This window comes from Chamaea fasciata, unplaced genomic scaffold (genome assembly GCF_029207755.1).
Source record: "Chamaea fasciata isolate MVZ Bird 193981 ecotype frontalis unplaced genomic scaffold, bChaFas1.0.hap1 SCAF_236, whole genome shotgun sequence".
NCBI lineage: Eukaryota > Metazoa > Chordata > Aves > Passeriformes > Sylviidae > Chamaea > Chamaea fasciata.
In genome coordinates this window covers 26888-43326 of record NW_027094321.1, presented here as the reverse complement: position 1 = coordinate 43326, position 16439 = coordinate 26888, and the positions used below count along the sequence as shown (strand labels likewise).

General features: G+C 66.2%; 3 protein-coding genes across 5 annotated transcripts; 1 reads left to right on the top strand and 2 right to left on the bottom strand.

The window, feature by feature from the left end:
* Window positions 1-473: 473 nt before the first annotated feature.
* On the top strand, window positions 474-5315 carry CD63 (CD63 molecule). 2 transcript variants are annotated; one of them, XM_066208392.1, is made up of 8 exons: window positions 474-557; window positions 1180-1257; window positions 2450-2638; window positions 3342-3416; window positions 3724-3819; window positions 4357-4500; window positions 4965-5048; window positions 5161-5315. In XM_066208392.1, exons 2-8 carry the CDS (start codon window positions 1198-1200, stop codon window positions 5224-5226), a joined length of 714 nt encoding a protein of 237 aa, XP_066064489.1. In that variant the 5' UTR covers window positions 474-557; window positions 1180-1197; the 3' UTR covers window positions 5227-5315. The 2 variants fall into 2 exon arrangements, with proteins under 2 accessions (XP_066064489.1, XP_066064488.1); XM_066208391.1 differs by having other exon boundaries at window positions 490-595.
* Window positions 5316-5632: 317 nt separating this feature from the next.
* Window positions 5633-9054, bottom strand: RDH5 (retinol dehydrogenase 5). 2 transcript variants are annotated; one of them, XM_066208393.1, is made up of 5 exons: window positions 9030-9054; window positions 8272-8593; window positions 7753-8011; window positions 6850-7013; window positions 5633-6091 (listed from the first exon to the last, which is right to left on the bottom strand). In XM_066208393.1, the coding sequence occupies exons 2-5, from the start codon at window positions 8588-8590 to the stop codon at window positions 5868-5870; spliced, it is 966 nt and encodes a 321-aa protein (XP_066064490.1). In that variant the 5' UTR covers window positions 8591-8593; window positions 9030-9054; the 3' UTR covers window positions 5633-5867. The 2 variants fall into 2 exon arrangements, with proteins under 2 accessions (XP_066064490.1, XP_066064491.1); XM_066208394.1 differs by lacking the exon at window positions 5633-6091 and adding an exon at window positions 6133-6350.
* Window positions 9055-10569: 1515 nt separating this feature from the next.
* BLOC1S1 (biogenesis of lysosomal organelles complex 1 subunit 1) lies at window positions 10570-13328 on the bottom strand. The gene is given in 5 exon segments (XM_066208389.1): window positions 10570-11524; window positions 12022-12154; window positions 12872-12909; window positions 12911-12945; window positions 13218-13328. Coding segments are annotated over 5 exon segments (378 nt in total). The 5' UTR covers window positions 13279-13328; the 3' UTR covers window positions 10570-11413.
* Window positions 13329-16439: the final 3111 nt, after the last annotated feature.

Genomic DNA, 16439 nt, shown 5'->3' with positions numbered 1-16439 from the left:
GTTTGGGGGGCTGGGACCCCGGGGTGTGGGTCACGAGGGGCTGGGGGACATTGGGCCGGGGCATTTGGGGGGCTGGGACCCCGAGTGTGGAGGGGTTTGGGGGGCTGGGACCCCAGGGTGAAGGGTCAGGAGGGGCAGGGACCCCGGGGTGAGGGGTCCCCGAGGACTTTGGGGTGCAGGACCAGGGACCAAGGAGAGTGGGACAGCAGCGACCCTGGGGTGCGGGGTCGGGGGGCTCGGGGACCCCCGTGTGTGGGCTCAGGGGTGACGGGCACCCCCGGGTGTGGGGTCGGGGGGGTTTGGGACCCCGGTGCGGGACGCGTCGGGATCTCAGAATCCCGGGTGCTCTGTGCGGGACCCTCGGTGTCCCCTCGGTGTCCCCTCGGTGTCCCCTGGCTGTCCCCCCGTGTCCCCCCCCAATAAAGGGTCTCCGCCGCCGTTGTTGTTGTGCCGGTCCCGCGGGGGCGGCGCCGGTGCCGGGGCGGTCCCGGGGCGGTCCCGGTTGTCCCCGGGACTCGCCCCCGTCACATGATCCGGAGCCCTCGGGAAGGGCGGCGGTGAGCGGGACCGGGAGCGCCGGGAGCGCCGGGGCCGGGTGGGGAGCGGAGCCGGGACCGGGGGGGGGAACGGGAACGGGACCGGGACCGGGGGGGGAAACGGAGCCGGGACCGGGGGGGGGAACGGGAACGGGACCGGGACCGGGGGGGGAAACGGAGCCGGGACCGGGGGGGGGGAACGGGAACGGGACCGGGACCGGGAGGGGAACGGGACCGGGACCACTGGGGCTGAGGGGGAACGGCACTGGGACCACCGGGACTTGCCGGGGGGGGAATGGCACCGGGAGCACCGGGAGTGGGGTAAAGTGGTACCGAGACCGCCGGGAACCGGAGAGGGAGCGGCACCGGGACCTCCGGGACCGGGGGGGAGTGAGGGAGCGGTACCAGGAGCACCGGGAGTGGGTGGAAGCTGTTCCCGGGACCACCGGGACCTGGGAGGGAGCGGTACCGGGACCGGGGGGAGTGAGGGAGCGGTTCCGGGAGCACCGGAACCTGGGGAGGGAGCGGTACCGGGAGCAGGGCCGGGCTGGAGCGGTCCCGGTGCCGGTATCGGTTCCCCGGTTGCCCGGTGCCGGTTCCCCGGTTGCCCGGTGCCGGTGCTGAGCGGCGGCGGCTCCCGCAGGACGGCCGGGCCGTGGCCATGGAGGGCGGGATGAAATGTGTGAAGTTCTTGCTTTTCTTCTTCAACTTCATCTTCTGGGTGAGCCCGCGGCCCGGGGGGAGGGGGCACCGGGGGGGGGAACACCGGGACCGGCAGAACCGGGCGGACCCACCCGGAACCCCCGGATTTGGGGGTCCCGGTGCTGGGGGGGAGGCCGGGGGGGGGGTTGTTGTCACGCGGGGTGAAGCCACATCCTGTCCCCGAGGGGGGGAGGGGGGGGCACGGGGGACCCCGAGGCGAGGAGGATGTGGGGGGACCGGGGGGGGGACGTGGGGGGGACGGGGGGACCCCCGAGAGCGGCGGGAGGCGACTTTGGGGAAGTCGGGGTGAGGAAAGAGCGGCGAGAGCCAACGGCCGGGGGACGGGGGGGCACAGAGAGGGGGACACGGGGGAAACAGGAGGGGACACGGGGGGGGCACGGGAAGGGACATGGAGGGGACACGAGGGGGGAGAGGAGGGGACACACGGTGGGGACATGGGGGGGACGCGGATGAGACGTGGGGGGACAGTGGGGGGTCAGGAGGGGACATGGGGGTCACGGGATGGGACACGAGGGGACGCACGGCGTGGGGGGGGGGACACGCGGCGCTTTCCCGACCCCCCCCCCGGGCAGGCAGGGCCGTGTCCCCACCCTGGCGGCGCCGGGCTGAGTCACCCCTCGAGTGGCGGGGCACACGCGGGGGGGGGACACGGTGACACGGTGACACGGTGCCACGGTGCCAGCCCCCCCCGCGCCCCCCCCGCGGGCTGTTTGTGCAGCCCACGCCCCGCCCTGGGGACAGCGGGGACACTCGCGGGGGTCTCCCCGCCCTGGGGAGGGGTCCGGACGGGGGGGGGGGGGGGTCCCGAGGGGGTGAACCCCCCAATTTGTGCCGGGCCCCCCCTCGGCCCCCGCGTGGCCGGAAGGCCGGACTTCCTGCCCTGCCCGCTGTCCCCTCCCGTGTCCCCTCCCACGGGCGGGGGGGCTGCGCTGGTGTGTGTCCCCCCCCTCCCCTTCCCTAAATTTGTCCCCAAATGGGAGCGGGAGGGGGCGCCGCGGGGGCGGTTGGGGGGGTTCTTTTGGATGATTAATTGGAGGCTTCGTTTGGGGGGGGTTCATAATTGGGGGCTCCATTTGGGGGATAATTTGGGGGATTTTTTGGGGGGATATTTGGGGATGTTTCGGGGGGATTTTTGCGGGATTTGAGGCGGGGTTTCGGGGGGGCTCCTGACCCTCCGTGTCCCCCCCCAGGTGTGCGGGGTGGCCCTGATCGCCATCGGGGTGCTGGCGCTGGTGGCGCTGGGCCGGGCTCCGGTGGCGCCGGTGTCGGGCTCGGGCTGGACCCCGGTGGGCGTGGTGGTGCTGGGGGTCGTCATCTTCTTCACCTCCTTCTTCGGCTGCTGCGGCGCCTGGAAGGAGAGTTACTGCATGGTCACCACGGTGAGGGGCGGCGGCCGGCGGGGACCCCCCCGGGACCCCGGGACCCCCCCGGGACCCCTGATCCAGCCCAGGATCGGGACACCCCCGCCAGGACCCCCCGGGACCCCCCCAGGACCCCCAAACCCACACTGTGACCCCCCCTAACTCCTGCGACCTCCCTAAACCCCTCAGTGATCCCCCCCAAACTCCCCCAGAGCCCTCCAAACCCTCTTTGTGACCCCCCCAAACCCCCCCAGACCCTCTTTGTGACCCCCCTAGAGCCCTTTGTGACCCCCCTCGACCCCCCAATCCCCTTTGTGACCCCCCCCAACTTCTCCGACCTCCCTAAACCCCTCAGTGACCCCCCCCAAACCCCCCCAGACCCTCTTTGTGACCCCCCTAGAGCCCTTTGTGACCCCCCTCGACCCCCCAATCCCCTTTGTGACCCCCCCCAACTCCTCCGACCTCCCTAAACCCCTCAGTGACCCCCCCAAACCCCCCCAGACCCACTCTGTGACCCCCCCAGACCCTCTTTGTGACCCCCCCAGACCCCCCAAACCCCCCCAAACCCTCTTTGTGACCCCCCCAGACCCCCCCAGACCCTCTTTGTGACCTCCCTAGAGCCCCTTGTGACCCCCCTCGACCCCCAAATCCCCTTTGTGACCCCCCCAACCCGTCAGTGACCCCCCCAAGACCCCCCTGTGACCCCCCCGTGCCCCCCCAGTTCGCCGTCCTGCTCAGCCTCATCTTCCTGGTGGAGATCGCCGCCGCCATCACCGGATACGTCTTCAAAGACAAGGTGGGGGATCCCCCCGTGACCCCCCTGTGACCCCTGCGACCCTCCCGGGGGTCCCTGACCCCCCCACACCCGGGTTGGCGGGGGGGGAGTCACAGGGGGAATCTGGAGGGGTTTGGGGGGCTCAGGGTGGGCTTGGGGGGGGTCACGGGGGGGTCACAGTGAGGGTCGGGTCATGGTTGGGGGTCACAGTTGGGGGGGTCACAATGGGGGGGTTACAAAGGGGGGGTCAAATGGGGGCACTGACTGTCCCTGCCCCACACTGGGGGGGTCCCTGACCCCCCGTGACCCCCCCGTGCCCCCTCCCCAGGTGCCGGGGCTGGTGGAGGAGGGGCTGTGGGAGGCCATGAGGAGATACGAGCAGGACCCTTCGCTGAGCGCCGCCCTGGACGCCTTCCAGAAGGAGGTGAGTGGGAAAAAATTCACGTTTGGAATAGATACGAACGTACGCGTGCAAAAATTCCTGTCTACAGTATATGCATACGTACGCGTGCGGATGGAATACATCTGGAATGTGGAGTACGGAATAGGGAATATGGAATAGGGAATATGGGAAAATGGAATATGGAAAATGGAATAGGGAAAATGGAATAGGGAATATGGAATTTATTTCTGTGCAGTTGCAGCGCTGTGGGTGCACAATGACACGGACTGGGGACAGGGTCAGGCGCTTTGGGGACAGTGGCACCGTGCGCACAGACATTATACATACATCTATGTTATATATCTATATTTTATACATATATTGATATATTATCTATAGATATTTATAATTTATCTCGGTGCAGTTGCAGTGCTGTGGGTGCACAATGACACGGACCGGGGCAGGATTGTCCGTTTTGGGGACAGTGACACCGCGCACACGGACGTTATACATACCTACATGCACTATATACACGGATATTTTATATAAATACATTATTTGTAATTTATTTGGGCGCAGTTCGAGTGCTGCGGGGTGCACAATTACACCGACTGGGCCAGGGTGGGCCGCTTTGGGGACAATGACACCGTGCCCCGCTCGTGCTGCCGCGTCAGCACCGACGCCTGCAACGTGCACCCCACGCCCCAAACCGTCTATGAGAAGGTGAGACCCCTCCCCAAAATCATGGGACCACCCCTCGGGGGGGGGTCCCCGAGACTGGGGGGGGGTCACAGACGGGGTCAGAGGGGTCTGGTGAGAGGGTTTGGGGGGTCACAAAGGGGGTTTTGGGGGGGTCAGGGGGAGTTGGGGGGCTCGGGGTTGTGAGTGGGTTATAAAGGGGTCTGGGGGGTCGCAGAAGGGGTTGGGGGGGCACAGAGGAGTTTGGGGGGTTGGGGGCTCATAGAGGGACTTCGGGGGGTCACAGAGGGGTCTGGGGGGGCCACAGAGGGGGTTTGGGGGGGATCAGGGGGAGTCACAGAGGGGCTTGGGGGGTCTGGGATTTTGGGGGGTCTGGGGGGTCACAGAGGGGATTTTGGGGGGGTCTGGGGGGCTCAGGGGGGTCTGAGCAGTGCCCGTGCCCCCCCCGGGGGGTCCCCGAGCCCCCTGACCCCCCCCGTGCCCCCCAGGGCTGCCTGCCCAGCCTCGAGGCGTGGGTCAGGAGGAACGTCCTGCTGCTGGCGGCCGTGGCGCTGGGTGTGGCCCTCTTCGAGGTGAGACCCCCAAATGTGGGACTGAGACCCCCCAGATCTGCCCCCCACTGTGTCACTGTCCCCCCAGATGTGGCCCCCCAGTGTCCCCTCACTGTCCCTGTCCCGTCCCCAGGTCCTGGGCGTTGTCTTCTCCTGCTGCCTCATGCGGGGGATCCGCAGCGGCTACGAGGTCATGTAGCCCCCCCCCCGAATTCCTGCCCCCCCCGGGGGGGGTCCTGGGGGGCTCGGGGGGCCCCCCCCGGGTTTGCAATAAAGAGGAAAAGCTTCTGGAGGGCTGAGTGAGATTTGGGGGGTCCCCGTGGGGCTGGGGGGGTCTCTGATGGGTGGGGGGGTCCCTCCTGGGCGGGACAAGGTCCCTCGTGGGGTTTGGGGGTCTCTTGTGAGGTTTGGGGGTCCCCGTGGGGCTGGGGGGGGGTCTCTGTTGGGTTTGAGGGAGTTCTGGGGTCCTCCCTGTGCCCCATTGAGGCCGTGGGGCTGGGGGCCGGGTCCTGGGGCTCTTGTGTCACCTCCACGTCCCCAAACGCTCACGTGCCACCTCAGTGTCCCCAGATGCCATTCCAACCACGACCCCGAGCGAGAACAAGGCCAGGAGGGTTTGAGGCGTTTATTCCCCACCCCTGGGGGTTTATTTTGGGTCTGGGGGCTCTCAGGGGATGCTCTGAGCCACTTTGGGCAGGATGAGGGCCAGGCCCAGGTCCCCAAGTGCCACCTCAGTGTCCCCAAATGCCATTCCATCCACAACCCAGAGCAGAGCAAGGACAGGCGAGTTCAGGGGGTTTATTCCCCGCCCCTGGGGGTTTATTTTGGGTCTGGGGGCTCTCAGGACACACTCTGGGCCGGCTTGGGCAGGATGAGGGCCAGGCCCAGGTCCACCAGGGCCGAGGGCAGGTAGGAGGCCGGCAGCCAGAGCAGTTTGGCGTCCCAGCCGGCGCTGTAGCGGCTGCGCGGGTGCTGCGCCCGCAGCGCGTGCTCCATGCAGCCCGTGACCTTGGACAGGTCCTTGTCACACAGCAGGGACAGCAGCAGCCGCTGCACCTTCAGGTCTGGGGGGGGAAAGAGGGAAATTTGGAGGTTTGGGGTCTGGGGGAAGTGGGAAAAGGGGTCAGGAATAGGGAAACTGAGGTAGGGATGGGATGCTGAGCTTTGGGGTTGGGATAGAGGAGAAGGGATCAGGAAAAGGGGAACTGAGGCAGGGATGCTGAATTTTGGGGTCTGGGGGAGGTGGGAAAAGGGAAACTGAGGCAGGGGGGAAATGGTCCTTGTCACACAGCAGGGACAGCAGCAGCCGCTGCACCTTCAGGTCTGGGGGGGGGAAAGGGAAATTCGGAGATTTGGGGCCTGGGAGAGGTGGGAAAGGGTCGGGAAAAGGGAAAGTGAGGCAGGGGGAAGTTCTGAGTTTTGGGGTCTGGGGGAGGCTGGAGAAGGGGGAAACTGAGGCAGGGACGGGATGCTGAATTTTGGGGTTTGGGGAGGTGGGAAAAGGGAAACTGAGGCAGGGATGAGACGCCGAATTTGGGGTCGGGATAGAGGAGAAGGGATCAGGAAAAGGGGAACTGAGGCAGGGATGGGATGCCGAATTTGGGGTCCGGATAGAGGAGAAGGGATCAGGAAAAGGGGAACTGAGGCAGGGATGGGATGCTGAGCTTTGGGGTTTGGGGGATGCAGGAAAAGGGGAACTGAGGCAGGGATGAGACGCCGAATTTGGGGTCGGGATAGAGGAGAAGGGATCAGGAAAAGGGGAACTGAGGCAGGGCCAGAGGCTGGATTTGGGCTCTGGGGGTCCCTGGCCCCCCCGACTCACACTGGGGCAGGAAGTGCTCCCCGTAGCTGCTGCGGGTGTGGGGCTCCAGGCGCTCCCAGCGCTGCCTCAGCGACGCCTCCAGCGAGGACAGGTCGGTCACGTTGGTCTTGAAGAAGCCCGGCTCCACCACGCTGACCTTGACCCCAAAGTGCCGCATGTCCCGCCTGGGAGGGGGTCAGGGGGTCACAGGGGTGGTCAGGGGATGGCCAGAGGGGTCGTGGGGTCATCAGAGGGGTCACAGGGTGACCAGAGGGGCCAGGGCATGGCCAGAGGGCTCAGGGTAGGGTCAGGCCATGGCCGTAGGGGTCACACCATGGCCGGAGGGGTCACACCATGGCCAGGCCGTGGTCAGAGGGGTCCGGCCATGGCTGTAGGGGTCAGGGCAGGGTCAGACCATGGCCGAAGGGGTCACACCATGGCCGGAGGGGTCACGCCATGGTCAGGCCATGGGCAGAGGGGGTCACACCATGGCCGGAGGGGTCAGGGCAGGGTCAGACCATGGCCGAAGGGGTCACACCATTGCCAGAGGGGTCACGCCGTGGTCAGGCCATGGGCAGAGGGGTCCAGCCATGGCCGTAGGGGTCACACCATGGCCGGAGGGGTCACACCATGGCCGGAGGGGTCAGGGCAGGGTCAGACCATGGCCACAGGGGTCACACCATGGCCAGGCCGTGGTCAGAGGGGTCCAGCCATGGCCGTAGGGGTCACACCATGGCCGGAGGGGTCACACCATGGCCGGAGGGGTCAGGGCAGGGTCAGGCCATGGCCGAAGGGGTCACACCATTGCCAGAGGGGTCACGCCATGGCCAGGCCGTGGTCAGAGGGGTCCAGCCATGGCCGTAGGGGTCACACCAGGGTCAGACCACGGCCAGAGAGCTCAGGACAGGCCGGGCTCAGCCCCACCTGAGGCTGTCCGAGAAGGCTTCGATGCAGAACTTGGACAGGCAGTAGCCGCCGCCGTTGGCCGAGATGCGGCCCAGGACGCTGGACGTGTTGACCACTCGGCCCCGCGCCCGTTTCAGCAGCGGCAGCAGCTGCAGGGTCACCTCGATGGCCCCGAAGGCGTTGACGGCCATGACCCGCCGGAAATCCTCCATGTCCATCCACTCCGTGGGCCCGATGGGGTTGGCCACGCCCGCGTTGTTCACCAGCCCAAACAGCCCTGGGGGGGGACACGAGAATGTCACCCCCAGTGTCCCCCGGGACCCCCAGAGTGTCCCCAGGACCCCCAGAGTGTCCCCAGGGTGGCCTGGCAGGACCCTGCCATCTGTGCCCCTGAGACCCCCGCCCTGTGCCCACTGTGCCCTGCCGGGACCCTCCCCTCCCTGTCCCCATTGTGTCCCCCCAGCGTCCCCCCCCCTCCCGTGTCCCCAATGTCCCCCAGCCCCTCCCCAAGCCCCCAGACCCATTTCTCCCCCTCACCTTTCTCTCCCACCTCCCTGTGCACCCACTCGGCGGCCCGGCGGACGCTGTCGGGGCGCGTGACGTCCAGCAGGGTTGTCCTCAGGTGTGTCCCCACGGTGTCCCCGCGCAGGCTCTCGGCTCCCTGCGGGGTCAGGCACGCCGCCAGCACTCGGTAGCCGCGCCGGGCCAGCCGCCGGGCCAGCAGGTTGCCGAAGCCGCTGTCGCAGCCCGTGATGAAGACGTGTTTGTCCGACACCGTGGGCAGCATGCGGCGGTCCCGGAGCAGCCAGCCCAGCGCCCAGAGCGCGGCCAGCAGCGCCAGCAGGGACAGCCACATGGCCTGGGGGGACAGCGACACGTGGGACCCCCGGGTGGGGTGTGGAGGGACCCCCACCCTCCCCTGGACCACGGGGGTCCCACCCCGCCCGGACCCCCAGCCTGTGTGACACCCCCAGTGCCACCAGCCCCAGGGACAGCCGAAGGACAGGGACCTGTGGGGACAGGGGACACGTGGGACCCCCGGCCCCACACCCCATGTGGGGTCAGCAGCGACCCCCGGCCCCCCACGCCCTGCCCCACACCACATGTCCCCAGTGCCACCAGCCTGTCCACACGGGGGTGTCCCCCCGATCCCCCCCCCCCCTCGGAGACACGGGGGTCACGCAGGGCGGGGCTCTGTCCCCTCTGTCCCCCACGGGTGACCCGGGGGGGGGTCCCTGCCCTCTCGCTGTGGGGTGGGGGGCACCCCAGAGCCCCCCCGAGGCCCCCAGCCCCACCTCGGCCCGGCCTGGCCGGGCCCGAGCCCGGATTAGCGGGGCCCTGCGTCACCGGGCCGGCACGGGGGGGCTCCGGGGGGGGTCCCCTCCGGCCCCTCCCACCGGCCCGGGGCGGCGGGGACCCCCGGGACCCCCACCCGGGACCCCCGGCCGGAGCTTCGGGACCCCCGGCCCGGCTGAGCCCCCCCGAGCCGCCCCGGGCGGGGAGGGGACACGTGGGGACAATGTGCCCCCCCCCCGGCAGGTGTCCTGTGCCCCCTTCGGGACCCCCACCGGGGGTTTGGGGGGTCGGGACCCCCCCCCATAGTTGGTTTGGGGGTCGGACCCCCAAGGGGGCGGCAGGCACCCCCTAAAGGATGGGAGGGACCCCCAAATTCCCCCCTCGGGTTTCGGGGGGGACACCGGGGGGGGGGACACATGCACGGTCTGTCCCCAGAACCAGCTGAGGGGGGGTCGTGCTCCCCCACAGCCCCCCCGGTTTGGGGGTCTCAGGACCCCCATTTACTCCCCCCTCGGATTTGGGGGTGACCCCGGGGGTCTGTCCCATGTCCCCAGAGCCTCCCCCGTGACAGGAGACCCCCGGTATGGGGGGGGGGGGCAGAGGGGGGGTCCCCACATCCCTTGGGGGAACGGGGGGGGGTCCCCAAATCCCTCCTGGGACAGAGGGGGGGGTCCCCAAGCCTCTCGGGGGGGCAAACGGGGGTCCCCATGTCCCTCGGGGGGGTCCCCACATCACTCAGGGGGGCAGAGTGGTGGTCTCTGGGCAGAGGGGGGGTCTCCACGTCCCTCGGGGGGGCAGAAGGGGGGGTCCCTGGGCAGAGGGGGGGGGGTCCGCACGTCCCCCGGGGGGGCAGAAGGGGGTCCCCACATACCTCAGAGGGTCCCCACGCCCCTCGGGGGGGTCCCCACATCACTCAGGGGGGTCTCCATGTCCCCCGGGGTGCAGAATGGGGGATCCCCAGGTTCCCGGGGGGGTCCCCACGTACCTCGGGGGGCTCAGAGGGGCTCGGGCGCTGCTCCGGCCGCGGCCTCGGGGCCGTGTGAGCCGGGGGAGGGGGCGGGGGGGGTTTGGGGTGGGGGGGGGGCCCGGCGGCTCCTCCCCGTGGGTGGGATTGACCCCCCCGAACGCTCCGGGGGTGGGGACGGGGGGAGGTTGGGACATTTTTTTGGGGGGTGGGACACCCCCGGCCTTGTTGGGGACCCTCACCCTGGATGAGACCCCCCCACCACCCCCAGTGCTGGGAGATGGAGGGGGCAGTGCCTGAACTGGGGGGCTGAGACCCCCCCTCAGGGAAATGAAACCCCCAACCATGGGATCTGGGATGGCTTCACCTCAAAATGAGGCCCTGACCCCCCCCCCCCAGGAATGAAACCCCCCAAAATCTGAGGAGTTTCACCCCAAAATGGGGACCCTGACCCCCCCCCACCCCGGGTACTGAAGCCCCTCCCACCGCCGCGGTGTGGGGCCCCGAGCCCCCCCGGGGTGATTATGTCCCCAAAGGTCCCTTTGTCCCCAGTGAAAGGCACCTCAGAGGCCGCGTTAGCGCTAAAGAGGATGAGGGGGCTTAGGGGGGATCACGGGGGGGCTGTGCCAGGGTCCCCCCGGCCCGGCCTGACCCCCCCACCCCCCCAGTGCCCCCCCGGCTTTATTCCACTGAACCCACTGCCGGGGGGAGGGGAGGGGGGGCGAGGACAGCGTGGTGTGACTCCCACTCGGGACTTGGAGGTGCTGGGGGGGTCTGGGGGGCTTCCTGGGGGTCTGGGGGGGTCCGGGGGGCTTCCTGGGGGTCCCTCAGCAGCAGGAGGGCTGCAGCTGCAGCCTGGGGGTTCCTGTGGGTCCGGGGGGGTTCCTGTGGGTCCGGGGGGGTTCCTGTGGGTCCGGGGGGGTTCCTGGGGAGGTTCCTGGGGGTCCGGAGGGTCCCTCAGGAGCAGGAGGGCTGCAGCTGCAGCCTGGGGGTTCCTGTGGGTCCGGGGGTGTTCCTGTGGGTCTGGGGGTGTTCCTGTGGGTCTGGGGGGGTTCCTGTGGGTCTGGGGGGGTTCCTGTGGGTCCGGGGGGGTTCCTGGGGGTCCGGGGATGTTCCTGGGGGTCCGGGGGGGTTCCTGGGGGTCCGGGGGGGTTCCTGGGGGTCCGGGGATGTTCCTGTGGGTCCGGGGGGGTTCCTGTGGGTCCGGGGGTGTTCCTGGGGGTCCGGGGGGGTTCCTGGGGAGGTTCCTGGGGGTCCGGGGGGGGTCCCTCAGCAGCAGGAGGGCTGCAGCTGCAGCCTGGGGGTTCCTGTGGGTCTGGGGGTGTTCCTGTGGGTCCGGGGGTGTTCCTGTGGGTCCGGGGGGGTTCCTGGGGGTCCGGGGGGGTTCCTGGGGAGGTTCCTGGGGGTCCGGAGGGTCCCTCAGGAGCAGGAGGGCTGCAGCTGCCCCTTGTAGACGTACTCGAGGGCGGTGGCGATGGTCCTCATGTCCAGCTCGATGCTGCGGGCCCAGTTCTCCACATCGCCGATCTCCTGCGGGCAATTTGGGGAGGGGGCTCACCCCGGAGGGGAAAATCCCACCCTGCCACGCTCCCCCTGGGACTCCCGAGATGTTCCCCAAGACCCCCTGGGTGCCCCCCAGGACCCCTCTGGGTGCTGCCCGAGACCCCCTAAGAGCTGGCCCACAGCCCTGGGTGCTCCCCAACAGCTCCAGCACAAACCCAGGGGTCTGGGGGCTTCATCTCCCCCCCTCCATTCAGGGGTCTGGGGGCTTCATTTGCTCCCCATGGGCCTGGGATCCACATCCTCCCCTCTATAGGTCTGGGGGCCACCCCATATGGGTCTGGGGTCTCCATTCCCCCCCGTCACAGTCTGGGGACCCTCTATGGGTCTGGGGGCCACATCCTGCCCCATATGGGTCTGGGGGCTTCACCCTCCCCCCATTTCTCCCCGCCTCAGTGACCCCCTCCCCGGTGGGATCCCCCCAGTTCCCGGGCGGGTTTTGGGGGGCTCAGGGACCCCCCACCCACCTTGAGGGCCTGGTTGAAGCTCTCCACCATGGCGATCCAGTGGCCGGTCTGGCGGGCGAACTGCGCCGCCTGCACCTGCAGCGTCTTCACCTCCTGGTCCAGCTTGCGCTGGTTCACGTAGGCCTGGGCCACCCTGGGGCGGGGGGTCACCGGGGTGGGGTGGGGGTCCTCAGCTGACACCCCCCCAGGGAGGGGAGACCCCCAGAAAGGGTGGGGAGAGGTGGGGGAAAGGGGTTTGGGGGGAGGAAAGTGATGGGGAGAGGTCTTGGGAGGGAATCTGGGGGTCTGCAGGAGGGGGTTTGTGGGGCTGGGGGTCCTGTGGAAGGATTTATAGGGCTGGGGGTCTTCAGGAAGGATTTATAGGGCTGGGGGTCTTCAGGAAGGGGAATTTCTGGGGCTGGGGGTCCTGAGGAAGGCGATTTGTGGGGCTGTGGATTCTGAGGAAGGATTTATAGGGTTGGGGGTCTCCAGGAAGGGGGATTTGTGGGGCTGGGGGTCCTGAGGATTGGGATTTATAGGGTTGGGGGTCTTCGGGAAGGGGGATTTATAGGGCTGTGGGGGGCTATATGGGCTTGGAGGTGTCTGAGGCAGTTGGGGGTCCCTGGCAAAGGGGGTTTGTGGGGTTGGGGGGGGTCTGGCGCCTTTCTGTGGGGTTGGGGGTCTCGGGGGTGGCAGGTTTGTGGGCTCTGGGGTCCCCAGGCAGCGTTTTGGTGGTTGGGGTCCCCAGGAGGGGTCTGGGGTCTTCGGGAGGGGTACGGGGCTTTATGGGGGGGGTTCCCAGGAGGAATTTGGGGGTCCCCGAAGGAATCTGGGGGTCCCCGGGGGGGGGTTCCGGGGGTCGCGGGCTCACCCCACATTGAGGTGATCGACCAAGGCCTCGGTGAGGCGGGGTGGCGGCCGCGATCGCGTCCCGGCGCCGCCGCTCTGGGTGGGGACACCCCGTGACGTCAGCAGGATTCCCCGCGTGACGTCACCGCGCTGATATGTGACGTCACCGCTCGGAGCCGTGACCCCACGGGTTCCCCCCTCCCCAAGCCGCCCCTCAGGGCCCCTCAGGCTTCCCGCCCTTTTTCCCCGCTCTTGAAGGACAGCCCCGCCAGCCAATGGGGTGCCGCCCTGGGGTGAGCGGCAGCCGCGGCAGCCGATGGGAGGCGGCGGGCGGGGTTTGTTGCCATGGGGACAGGGGCGGGGCTCACCCTGCAGCTCGCGCCGCTCGCTCTGGCGGGCCTGGTGCTCCTTCAGCAGCCGGGACAGCATGGCGGCCGCCGCGTCACGTGACCGCCGCGCCGCCTGACCGAGCCACACGTGACGGAACGCCACGCCCCCTCCGCCACGCCCCTCCCCGCGCGTCAGCGGCACGTGACCACCCCAGCCACGTGGCCTGGGGGATTCTATAGGGGATGGGGGCGCCTATGGGGGCTATAGGGGACCGGGGGGGCTATAGGGGATCGGGGGGGGCTATAGGGGATCGGGAGGGCTATAGGGGACTGGGGGCGGGGTCTATAGGGGACTGGGGGGGGTCTATAGGGGACTGGGGGAGTCTATAGGAGACTGGGGGGTCTATAGGGAACTGGGGGGGTCTATAGGGGACTGGGGAGCTTTATAGGAGACTAGGGGGGTCTATAGGGGACTGGGGGGGTCTATAGGGGACTGGGGAGCTTTATAGGAGACTGGGGGGGGTCTATAGGAGACTGGGGGGTTTATAGGAGACTGGGGAGGTCTATAGGGGACTGGGGGGTCTATAGGGGACTGGGGTGGTCTATAGGGGACCGGGGATCTATAGGAGACTGGGGGGGGTCTATAGGGGACTGGGGCGGTCTATAGGAGACTGGGGAGGTCTATAGGAGACTGGGGGGATCTATAGGAGACTGGAGGGGTCTATAGGGGACCAGGGGGCTATAGGGGACTGGGGGGGGTCTATAGGAGACTGAGGGGGTCTATAGGAGAGTGGAGGGGACTATAGGAGACTGGGGGGGGGTCTATAGAGGCTATAAGGTCTATAGGGGATATAGGAGAGTGGGGGTTCTGTAGGGGCCAGGGGGTTCTATAGGGGAGAATCCCGGGATCGGGCACCAGGAGAACTGAGAGGAGCAGGAGGAGTGGGGAGGGCGCTGGGCACTCCCAGTTCTCCCAGTCCCTCGCAGCCACTCCTAGTTCTCCCAGCGGATCCCGCTGGAATCCGAGTGGGAAACGCGGCCGAAAATAACCCGGAGAGGGATAAAAATATCCCGGAGCCGCCCCCGAGCCTGGGGAGGGGCCCCGGGACGGAATCCTGATAAATCCCGGGATTGAATCCTGATAAATCCTCCTGGGACTGAATCCCGTTAAATCCTGGGATTTATTCCAGATAAATCGTGGAATTGAATCCAGTTAAATCCCGGGACTGGGAGAGGTTTGGGACGGGCAGGGAGGTTTGGGATTGATTCCAGATAAATCCTGGAATTAATTCCAGATAAATCCTGGAATTGAAGGAGGTCTGGGCTGGGCAGGGAGCGCCATTCCCGGCAGGAAATGGGGACACGGTGACATTCCAGGTGACAGTGACCCTCTCCAGGAGCTGAGGAATGCGATTCCAGCGGGATTCGTGTCCCTGTTCCCAGGTGGGGGAGCCGGGTTTTCCTGGATTTCCTTTCTGGGGACTCCATGGAAAGTTTCCCTGCCCTTTTCCATGGTTTTCCTCCCTCCCTTTTCCCATTTTCCCGTTGGAATTCATAGGGAGTTTCCCTCCCTCCTTCCATGGAGTCCCTTCCATGGAGGGGACAGCCAGGGCACCCCCAGGGACAGTGTCTTGGTTTGGGAAGACAGGTATCTGCCAGGTAATAAAAACCAAACAACTGCAGTTTCCTTTGGAATGGAGAGTGTAAACTCCTCCCCTTCCACCCCCCCCCTTTTTTTTTTTTCCTTTTTTCTATTATAAATTACAATCAGAGGGTTTTAGGCAAAAAAATTTGGGAAATAGGAATAGTAGTCCTTTACTAGTGTGTATTACAAACCTAAAAAAACCACACGCACAAAAAAAAAAAACCACCTCACTAAGCAACTACAGCATTAATAACAAACGAAAGCAGTACCAAGAACCTCGGGGGCTTTGTTTCACAAAACCCAGGGCGGTTTTGGTTTCGCTGTCCCTGCAGGATCCTCAGAGCACCAAGCTGGAACAGTGGAAAAGTCCCGGGCTGGTAGCTGGGATGGCAGGGTGTCCCGGCAGGCAGGGGCAGGATGTCCCGGCAGCGCAGGGGGTGCAGGGTCACGCTGCAGCAAGAGGAGCAGCGCCGAAGGAGCCGAAGGCGAGGCAGGGCCTGGACCAGCTCCCGCAGGTGGCCGGGAAAACTCAGGATTCAGGCCAAACCGGTGATAGTAGATTTCCCAGGACTGGATCCCTTTGGCCACGGTGAAACTCCTCCAGCCAGCAACAGCTGTTCTCTCTCTCCCCGAACGCCGGAAAAAGAAAAGCACGCAGCTGCCTCAAGCTTTGTCTTTTACCTGCGTTATCCCCCCCTTCCACCTTTGTCCACCTCTTTGTTTCGGTTAAGTACTCTCAAGTATCCAACACTTGGTCTCCTTGGTAACTTGCGGGGAAAAAATTCTTTAGAGAAAAAAAGGAACAAACCTAACCCCCACCAGGGACCCTCAGGGACAGCCAGGGGACCCCCAGGGACTGCCAGTCCCTGGAATTTTCTTCCCTCTTTCCGTGGGTCCCTTGGCGGGTCTGGGTTTTTTTTTTTTGGGAATTTTCCCTCTGCTCTTTTCCCTCTCCTGGAGTTCATGCAGAGTTTCTCTTCCCTCTTTTCCGTGGGTTCCATCCTTCCCTCGGTATTCCGCGGAGGTTTTCCTTCTCTCCTTCTCTGGATTCCCTCCTTCCCCCGGAATTCCGGGAGAATTTCCCCTTTTTTTTTTTTTCCCTCGGAATTCCTGGAGCATTTCCCCTCCTTCCTTCTCTTGGAATTCCCGGGGGGGGAGAGCATTTCCTTACCCCAAAGTTTAAAAAACAAACCCCCGAAAATAAACCCCAGAAACAAGCTCCAAAAACAAACCCTGAAAACAAACCCCCAAAAATGACCCCCCTGGCCCAGAAAACAACTGCCCTGAATGTGAAACCCCAAAAATAAGCCCCCCAAAAATAAACAAATCCCCGGATCTGGGGCAGCCGCGACGGGCTCCGTGTCGGGGCTCTCACCCGAGGCGCTTTTGGGGTGAAAAATCCCAATTCTGGTGAATTCCCGGGCGTGTTTTGGGGGAAAATCCCGCGGATTTGGGACTTGTCGGTGCCCGAGGTTTGGGGCTTTTGTCCCACACCGCCCCGAGCAGATTTTGAGGTCCCATCCCCACCCCAATCCTGGTTTTTTTTCTTTTCTTGCTTTTCCTGCGGAAAATCCGGCCCTGTTCCCGCGCTGGGAAGGGATTTGGGGTGAAAAAAT

Bases quoted from the DNA above. Each gene is read 5' to 3' on its own strand.
- CD63 (XM_066208392.1), top strand. From the start codon at position 1,198: ATGGAGGGCGGGATGAAATGTGTGAAGTTCTTGCTTTTCTTCTTCAAC. The intron at 2,639-3,341 runs GTGAGGGGCGGC...GTGCCCCCCCAG, and splicing joins GTTACTGCATGGTCACCACG to TTCGCCGTCCTGCTCAGCCT. The intron at 3,417-3,723 runs GTGGGGGATCCC...CCCCCTCCCCAG, and splicing joins GATACGTCTTCAAAGACAAG to GTGCCGGGGCTGGTGGAGGA.
- RDH5 (XM_066208393.1), bottom strand. From the start codon at position 8,590: ATGTGGCTGTCCCTGCTGGCGCTGCTGGCCGCGCTCTGGGCGCTGGGC. The intron at 8,012-8,271 runs GTGAGGGGGAGA...GTCCCCCCCCAG, and splicing joins CAGGGAGGTGGGAGAGAAAG to GGCTGTTTGGGCTGGTGAAC. The intron at 6,092-6,849 runs GTGAGTCGGGGG...TTCCCCCCCCAG, and splicing joins GGAGCACTTCCTGCCCCAGT to ACCTGAAGGTGCAGCGGCTG.